This window comes from Palaemon carinicauda, chromosome 34, assembly GCF_036898095.1.
Source record: "Palaemon carinicauda isolate YSFRI2023 chromosome 34, ASM3689809v2, whole genome shotgun sequence".
NCBI classification, from domain to species: Eukaryota; Metazoa; Arthropoda; class Malacostraca; order Decapoda; family Palaemonidae; genus Palaemon; species Palaemon carinicauda.
Window position 1 is genome coordinate 65,416,595 of NC_090758.1, and position 10,000 is coordinate 65,426,594.

Consider the following 10,000-nt stretch of genomic DNA (forward strand, 5'->3'; position numbering starts at 1 on the left):
GAAAAGAGAGAGAGAGAGAGAGAGAGAGAGAGAGAGAGAGAGAGAGAGAGAGAGAGAGAGAGAGAGAGAGAGAGAGAGAGAGATAAGTCTTGGAGTTATAATATTTAAAAAATGCAAACTTTATATATATATATATATATATATATATATATATATATATATATATATATATATATATATATATATATATATATATATATATATATATATATATATATATATATATATATATATATATATATATATATATATATATATATATATATATATATATATATAAATATATATAAATCTGTGCTGAGTGTGAAGAGAGAGAGAGAGAGAGAGAGAGAGAGAGAGAGAGAGAGAGAGAGAGAGAGAGAGAGAGAGAGATAAGTCTTTGAGTTATAATATTTCAAAAATGCAAACTTTATATATATATATATATATATATATATATATATATATATATATATATATATATATATATATATATATATATATATATATATATATATATATATATATATATATATATATATATATATATATATATATATATATATATATATATATATATATATATATATATATATATATATATATATATATATATATATATAATTTGTACTTCGTATAACTTATTCATAAATATCTTGGAGGAAATAAGAAAAGAGCTTATAGTTTGATTAATAAAAAAGATTAAGTCTAATCCAAAATAAAGGATTGAACTATAGCCATAACTAATTTTCATATCTAATGAATTTAGCTAATTCTGCGTCTCTGAATGTTATTGTATGTAAGTTAAATAATTCCAGTTATTTTCCATTTCTTGCAGAAGGGACAAAATAAAAAATTGCGCGATCTCTGTTTTCTTTATCTTTAGTAGTTAATATTTTTCATCATTTAGGTATTTTATTTTGTATTGTATTTTAAAAATTGGTATATTAGTTAGAATATATCAGAAATAAGTTTATTTGGAATGGAGAAATATAAATATACAAATATAAGGAAAAAGAAAGGGTGATTACTCTCTCTCTCTCTCTCTCTCTCTCTCTCTCTCTCTCTCTCTCTCTCCTCTCTCTCTCTCTCTCTCTCTCTCTCTCTTTTATTAAACATGAGTACGGAACCAAGTTTCCATGCATTATTTACTTCAAAGAGAAGGAGTATTTAGTGCAAGAGTTCTGAATTAAAGATTGTCAGAATTTAATGCAAATATCCAGATGCTATCATTAGATTCAACAATAAGTTTGAAAGTTCATTATAGCAATAAGTTTTATATGATCAAATTATCATAAAAAAAATTTTTTCCATGAAACATAATTTCGTCGTATTGATATTGAAAATATTACTTTAGGGTAAATAATTCAATAATGAATAGAATTTTTTTTCAACTTAGAACAGGAAGTTTTAAGGAGCAAAGTCTAATCCAAAGTCTGAATGCAAAGGATGAAGCAATTGGGATTTATAACATGATATTGAGGTTGGGTCTTGTAAAGAAGTTTTACCTGGTTTATCTGAAAATACATGTTTGTACTTCTGACATAAGTTACGAAGATCATCTTTCTGTACATCTGAAAGATTAGGATTTATGTTGCACGTACTCTGATTGGTATCCACAGTTTCAATTTTCAGATAATCATCCTCATCAGCATTAATAACAGCAACTTTGTTAACATGAACAGTGTTTATCATTCCAGTCATATCTTCATCTGCTACATGTAACATATTAACATTCTCTCTACGGTAATATTTCTTCATAAGATTGATATGATACAGTCTCTTCTTACCTTCTACGTTTACCCAGTAGTCAACTGGACCATGCTTATCAATTATCTTGTATGGACCTCTCCATGAGAACTGCAATTTACCTTGTTTTTCTGGAATAAGCAAAAGTACTTCATCATCAGCTTTAAATCGGCGCTTACTACTCTTCAAATCAAAATAAGACTTATATGTACTGGAAGATATATTCATGTTTTGAACAGCCAAATCAGAAACATCGGACAACTTTTCACGTAGTTCCAAAACAAAAGAATAAAGATCAGTTTCCCCTGTAGACATATCCGAATTTGTCCATAGTTCCTTCAATATTGTCAAGGGACCTCTCACTTGACGGCCATATAAAATCTCAAATGGTGAGAAACCTGTTGTATCACTTGGAATTTCCCTCATGGCGAACAGTGCTGCTGGAAGGAACCGATGCCATTGATTATGTTTTAACTCACATATTTTCTTCAATATACTCTTTAAAATCTGGTGTTGCCTTTCTATTCTTCCATTGGCAGCAGGATGATAAGGGGTACTAAAAAGAGGTTTCACTCCTAATAACTTGTGTACTTGCAACATAAGTTCTGATCGAAATTGTGGTCCTCTGTCAGAAAGAATTTCCTTCGGCACTCCCACTCTGGAAAAAATAGATATTAAGGCTTCTGCAATGTCTTCAGATGTTATGTTCTTCAAAGCGACTGCTTCCGGGAAGCTTGAAGCATAATCTACCATAGTCAGAATATATCTATGCCCTGCTTCACTAGGAGGAGAAATCGGGCCCACTAAGTCAATAGCAACTCTATAAAATGGCGTAGAGATCACTGGTAATTTAACCATCTGAGCCTTCTTTACTTTTCCCACAAGAGAAGATTTTTGGCATACATCACAAGATTTGCAATATTTATATATGTCAGACGTCATACCCTGCCACCAGAAAATTTCATTAATCTTATTAAAGGTTTTCCTATGAGAAAAATGTCCACTTACCGGAATATCATGTGCAAGGCGCAAAACTAATTTTATGCATTTAACTGGTACAACCAACTGTTCCTTTCCCAGTAACTGAGGCTTTTTACATTTCTGGATTTTCCTGTAGAGAAGTCCATTTCTCATCACGAACTCGTACTGCAAACCATTCTTGCAACGTTTGACATCTCCAGACTGACTCATTTCTCTTGCATATTTCAAAGCTTCGCAATTCTGCTGTTCTCTAAGAAAAGATTCATGATCAATGGATATATCAAATGGTTCTGGTAAAGCAAGAGGGTGAACAATATTTCTCCTTTTTACCTGTGATCTTGTTACTGCATTTACTTCTATGTTAGAATCCGTATTTTTTAGAGGAAACAAATTATGGTCCTGAACACCTGGAATATTGCCTAATAAGACAGTACAGTACTTTATTGGAGCCCGAACAGCATTAACCCAACCTGTAAAGAGATTACATTTCAAATAAATCTTGACAATAGGGAATCTGTCCTTCCTGCCCAAATAATCAATAAGAGTAGAATATGAACAATTTGTTCCAGGATCAGGAATCAAATCCTCTGATACCACTACTCCTGTACAACCTGTATCTCTAAGTATTGTAGATACTGTAACACCATTCACTGTTCCACATACCATAGGTCCACATACTCCAGTGTTATCCAGAACTTGACCTATCTCAAGAGAAGATTCAGATTTCTTTTTGGGTACCTTGTTAGGACAGTTTCTCGAAATATGTCCACTCTGACCACAACCGTAACATGCAATTTTACCAGGACGTGACAAATTAGTTTTCTCTGGTTTCTCACTCGCACTGATCTTATCACTGGAACTAGATAAATTCGCATTATGCCTAAAGTACTTCTGCTCATCTTTAGGATAACATTTGTGTGCTGAAGCATATGTGTCTGCCAATGATGAATAATCCTCTGGAGTTCTAGGTTTACGCTCCTTAAGAAAAAGACGCATTTCCTTAGGTAAAGTAGACATGAACTGATCACAGACTATAATGTTTCTCAAATCTTCGTAGTCTTTCGTTACACTAAGACTATTTATCCACAAGTCAAAATTTCGAAATAACATATTCAAATATTGTTCATATGTGCTCTTGGAATCCATTTTTGCAGTTTTAAACGCTGTCCTGTACCAGTCACTAGTCTTCTTGAATCCTTTCAAAAGAGCTTCCTTCAATGATGCATAATCACTTGTAACATCATCTGAGAGCGACGTGTAGATATCTAATGCCTTACCTCTTAAAAGTGATGCCAACTGAACTGACCAAGAGTTCCGCTCCCAGTTGAGAGAAACTGCTACCTTTTCAAACCTTACTAGGTAGGCGGTGATATCATCAGTATCACAAAATGGAAGAGGTCTAGTAGTATCCACAGCAACTGTTACATGGCTAGGGTTAGATGTTGCTCCTCTGATCTTTTGCAATTCAAGTTCATGTGCCCTCTGCTTTTCATTTTCTTCCCTCTGCTTTTCATTTTCTTCCCTCTGCTTTTCATTTTCTTCGTATTTAATCATCAAAGCCCTTTCTTCTCTTTCAGCATGTCTTCTATCACGCTCATCACTATCTTTGATTTTCTTCTCTATAAAGTTCAAAAGCGCTTCATCCTTGAGTCCCATGGACAAACCTTCATCCTTCCAGAATTTATAAAATTCCATTTTAAATTATCCAGTTTTTAACCATTGCCTACAAACAACTTAATTTAAGAAACATTAAAGATACCTGTTACACAATGACAATAAGCGGGAACTGAATTGTACTAGAAATAATTATTATGAATAAAGGACAATCACACACTTTCATTAAATAACAGTAACCATTCACCAAGCATCAAGATTCAACAATAAAGTTAATAAAAATAAATATGAAGTACAAAACAATAACTAAAATTGTCAAACCAGTATATCTCTAGAGTCAACTGGACTCTTACGTAACAACTGTTACCGGACACTGTTTCAAGAATTCGGTCTACATTCCATTAACTATCGGAAGTCTCCCACTTGCGACCTTCCAGCCGTATTCTTAAAATGCCCATATACTCGATGTAAATTTCAGCCACTCCAATTAATTGCACTTTTATGTGTTGTAATAGAAAATAAATGACTATCACCAAACCAATCACAAAGTAACGCAGGCCACTATTAAACAAGGAAATATTTAAATTAGCCCTGGTGAGCACACCACTTAATGTCAGGGAATTCCTTAGACATTTTTCCCTGGTAAAAAAATAGCACTGCTTATTTGTGATTAGGTATGGTAAAACAAATTCAGAAATTTAGAAACAAAGTTTATTTACAAATTATAATTTATTAACACCACTATGGATTATGAAATTGAAAGATTTAATACTGAAATAAAGAAATAAACAAATGACGAACAATAAACCATTAATTAACTTATCTGTCTGACACCCTTTTAACATCCATTACAAAAATAATAAATCACCAAAGGTCTTGTTACGAATAAAGACCTCAACAATTGCTCGCTGAAAAATAACCCTTACAACACAGAACATAACACAAGTCGCTGTTCATGGGTCTCTGACATTTGTCATACGCTAAATAATACCAATTTGGATTTCGGATTCAGAGTCACCTATATAACGTATGCTTCGATGTAACAGCGGGAACCTGTGATTATAGTTCGAGCATTTATAAAAAGTGCATCTCTTGGTTCGGGATTGCTTAAGGTCGTGCACTGTTTCCCCAAGGGTCGAGGATTACCCTAGCTGAAAACGAAAGAACATAACTTGTGAAATTTAACAACACTTATGATTAATAACAATTCGTAAAGACTTAATTAAATATGCACTTAAACAATTTTAGATACACTTTTAAAGACAAAAATTTTAAAGATTAACACATTTCACAAAACTGATAACAATATTCCATATAAACACAAGCAGTTAATACACTTACTGCACGGCTAGGTGATTATAACGTGACTAAAGAAAATAAAAATTTAACTTTCAAAGTCTATTATGAAACTGAAAATACAAGGATAAAATCATAAACAGAAACTTCGAAAATACGGTAACTTCAAAACCACTCAATAGATGGCGTTACTAACATGAAATTCCCTTACAGGTCTTCTAACCCTTTCAAACAACCTTTTCCCAGTGGTCATTCCAACTAAGGTTTTTCATCTTAAATACGTAGTTGTTGTTGTTATTATTATTATTATTATTATTATTATTAATATTATTATTATTATTATTATTATTATTATTATTATTATTATTATTATTATTATTATGGGCAATCTATTTTGTATACTCCCCTCCACACTTTGTCACAAATGTTTTGTGAACCTATAAATTATCAAAATAATAATGAAATGAAGATATTGTTTAAATAATGACTCTTGACAGCATCGGCTGGTCAACATTTAGTTCCTCATAGCTGAGTAAAACCTTGCATGATATAATCGGCATGGTCTCACTGGTACATATGTACAGTAGAGCCAAGGACTAAAGTCATTCGGCCGGTGGGGACCAGTGTCTTCTTCAGAATACTTAGTGGAGGGAGGATTCCTCTTCTTTCGATCACTTGCCTTTACAACTCTTGAATAATAATTTCAGTAATTTATTATGAGTCTTTAGAATCCACTTTTAAAATCCAACCTTACTTTAGAACACGACCTAACCGCGCCATGACCCCTCGCTGCTGGGAGGAAGGACGCTGGTGACTGGTACAACACATGGACTTAAGCTACCAGGGTCTAAGCGTAGTCAGGCAGGGCAGCCAATCTGGAATACACTCTACCCCAAAGCCTAAAGCAAGTCCTTCAAAAAGAAGGCAACCGTACTTACCCCAACAATATGTGAAAAAAAGCACGTAAATATAAGAAGATTCTGAGCCCAACCTAAATACTAAGGCCAACGACCCCATTGGATTTCTTGTTTTTACTTTCAATGTCAGAAACAGTTTCGGAAGAGTAATAGAATTTGCTTCACATCACCTTTCTAAAACATAGCTTAATTGAATGATATTTATTCATATACTTATTCATTTATTCATTTAGTTATTTATTTATTAAAATGTGAAAAATAAAGTTCAGAAAAAGAACAAAATGATTCCTAACAGATTGATATAAATATAAATCAATTGTTCCTAAAAAAAATTCTCGAGGTAAAATGTCAAAAAGCAGAATTATAAATCATAAAAAATCTATAAAACCCAAATATCTTTTTCATAAATAAGATATATGAGAAAATCTCTCCCCATAATTGATGTTTTCTGGCCACGTCTTCAGCTGAAGATTTATTGAGTGTGTGTTGTGACAGAGAATGAGTCATGATTCGTGCCTGGAATCAGCAATATAAAAGTGTTGATGGAGTTTGAAAGGAAGAAAGAAAGAAAGGAAGAAGGTGAAGGACATTGGAAAGTTATTTTTTTTTCCTTTTTTAAAAATTTTTATGAAAGAAATCTAAATTGTTATTATCAATAGATAATAGGAGGTGAAAGGACTATATTTAGATATACAGCGAGACGTATATAAAGCGATATACAGACACAAAGACTCATACACGTGCAAACACATATAAACACACGCAGAAGAAGAAGAAATGTATGTGTCTATATCTGACTATTTATTATTATGACTACACTTTCATTACCTAACAAAATTTTTCCAAATAATTATCAAATATTTTCACGACTTACTGAAACATAATATCTATTACTCTAGACTTTTAAAATACATACAATAACTTATACTATATGAGAGAGCATATTTCAATAAAAAGGAAACAATAGGATTAAAGATATATACATAAAAAATATATATATACACAAACATTTATAAACACAGACATTCGAGAGTTCAAAGACATGAATCAACTGAAGGAAGCTTTTGTTTACATGAAGTGAGATTTGCTTAGCAAACATCGCCTTCAGAATCACCAATTGTCCTGGGAGATGCATCTGGGTTTGGCCTACGCAAAGACCTTAGAGCCATTTGGCATATGGAAAATAAAAAGGTCTGCTTGTCTCAAAGGAATTAATTTTCTTTTTTTATGTAAATATATTACATTTGTTTACTTTTGTTCATTTATAGAATCAGTAGAATCATTATATCTCTTATTCTTTAGTTTCTTTGTGATGGAAAATTCGATCAGCTTATGGTAACCTGATTACAGGTCAACTTTACCTAAATATACGAATGTAAGATAATTTTCTTGGGGTGGGGTGGGGGGGCGGGAGTTATAAAGGTTTATAGATTCTGTAAATCTTCACATGAATAAAACAGGACGACTTAAAACTGACTAATTGCAAATACAATCTAGCTTTTGTTGCTTATATGGGCCATGTGAATTACTCTGGGTCAGAAAGTCAGTAAAATTAATTTCCATATCCAATTGATATGTCAGTATATTTTATCTTGCCTTAATCGTATTATGTGGCAAAGATATATGTATCTTTATTTCTTTTTTTTTTCTTTTTTCTTTTAGCTTTTAAAATTTTGGATTTTTTTGTTTTCTCTTTTGCTGTACGAGGTTTTTCAAGTGTCATTTTATATTTTAATTCCTTATTGGAGTTCCAGTTTTTTGTTCCTGAAAACAGTTTTTATATACTGTATATGCATCTAATTAACCCTTATTCATAAATTTCTAACCATCTTCTTACTAATTAACTAAATACCAGTTCATCTACTTATCTATTATACCTGTGTATATATCAACCCTATATTTGTATTTATTCTTTTAGAACATCAGTGAATACAATAATTTCCTAAGTTAAAATAATTCTTTAATGACACCAAAAAAGAAATATTTCTTTTTATGATTCGAGGTCTGGTTTGACGGAAAAGAAGAGACAAAGCAATTGAAAGTTGAACTAAAGTTAAAAAAGATTCTTCCAGCAATTTTCATTAATTTCTTTAAATGGAATCTGAACTATAATATTTTCTAGAGCAATACCAAAAATCTGTTATCTTTAAAACTTTGCATATATCAATATAATTGTTATGAAAATATATATCTAAATTAAAACAAAATCTTCACAAAATATTGATCTTACTTTTACATACAAGTCTTTGAAGTCTAATTTTCAGTTGAAAATAGATAATTATTGTTGAAGGTTTTAGCAGTCTAAATTTTGGTCATAAAACGGTTTTACATGTTTAAGGTATTTAGGGGAATTATCAATTAACTTCTATATATAAAATTGATGGACAATATTCTACTCAATAAGGTTTTGATGACATTTCTAACTGGATTATCCTATGGACATATAAATCATTATTAAGTTTTACATCTAACTTAACATTTTCTATAAGAAATTTCGAATACCTTAATAGTTTCCAGTCAAAATTTACATCAAAAATTTCTTTTGCTTAACTAACAAACACTAATGGATTATTACTGACATATATCATTCATTTCTATACATATTACCAAGATCAAGTAATATTATCATATCATATATGTGAGACGCAATCATTAATAGAATACTCTGGTAATAAGAGAAAGAATAATAAGGAATAATAAGGAATTATCTGTTTGGCGCGCATCAGAGCTAATTAATTTTCCAGTGCGATTCGAGAATGTATTTGCTAATTTCAGGTAAATCATTTTAATGCTTAATTCATAGGCTAACTCTCTCTCTCTCTCTCTCTCTCTCTCTCTCTCTCTCTCTCTCTCTCTCTCTCTCTCTCTCCTTGAGGTTCGAACGCATAGAGCTCACTGAAGCGAAAACATCACCATCACCTCTATGTTTATCTTGTCTCTTTAATCTCTCAAGAGAGTTTGCTTTCGAAAAAATGAAGAAATTCTGTTCATTTTTCTTTGGTAAAATTTTATTGAATTTAGTTCCGTTTATTATTTTTCTTACTTTCCTTTAATTCGTTTATCCTTAATAATCTTATAAATCCTTTTATATATTTCTAGTTGTCTTATTCAATTTTGAATATGAATAGGATTTATATATTGTTACAGATGTAATGGAAAAAAATTATTTAAAATCAATAGTGCTTAAAAAAAAACAGGAAAAAAATACAAAAGTAAAAAAACTTCTCAAGGCAATTAATAATAATAATAATAATAATAATAATAATAATAATAATAATAATAATAATAATAATAATAATAATAATAATAATAATAATAATAATACTAGATTGTAAATATTTTTCATCTTTTGGCACCTATTCATTTTTAAGACTTTGCTGTCTCTTATCCAATCTCCCATGTTTCCATTACTTTTATCCCCAAAGATCTCTGTTAGAGTAAAGGATATCAAATTGAAAGGATCG

At 31.0% G+C, this 10,000-nt stretch overlaps 1 protein-coding gene across 1 annotated transcript in view; it reads right to left on the reverse strand.

The window, feature by feature from the left end:
* LOC137626992 (SCAN domain-containing protein 3-like) overlaps window positions 1-4,263 on the reverse strand; it is a 22,967-nt gene extending 18,704 nt beyond the window's left edge. Inside the window, exons 1-3 of the mRNA XM_068357976.1 lie at window positions 3,321-4,263; window positions 2,737-2,999; window positions 2,092-2,673 (exon numbers count right to left, since the gene is read on the reverse strand). Of these exons, the coding sequence (XP_068214077.1) occupies window positions 2,092-2,673; window positions 2,737-2,999; window positions 3,321-4,263 (1,788 nt within the window). The remainder of the gene's footprint in view (window positions 1-2,091; window positions 2,674-2,736; window positions 3,000-3,320) is intronic.
* Window positions 4,264-10,000: the final 5,737 nt, after the last annotated feature.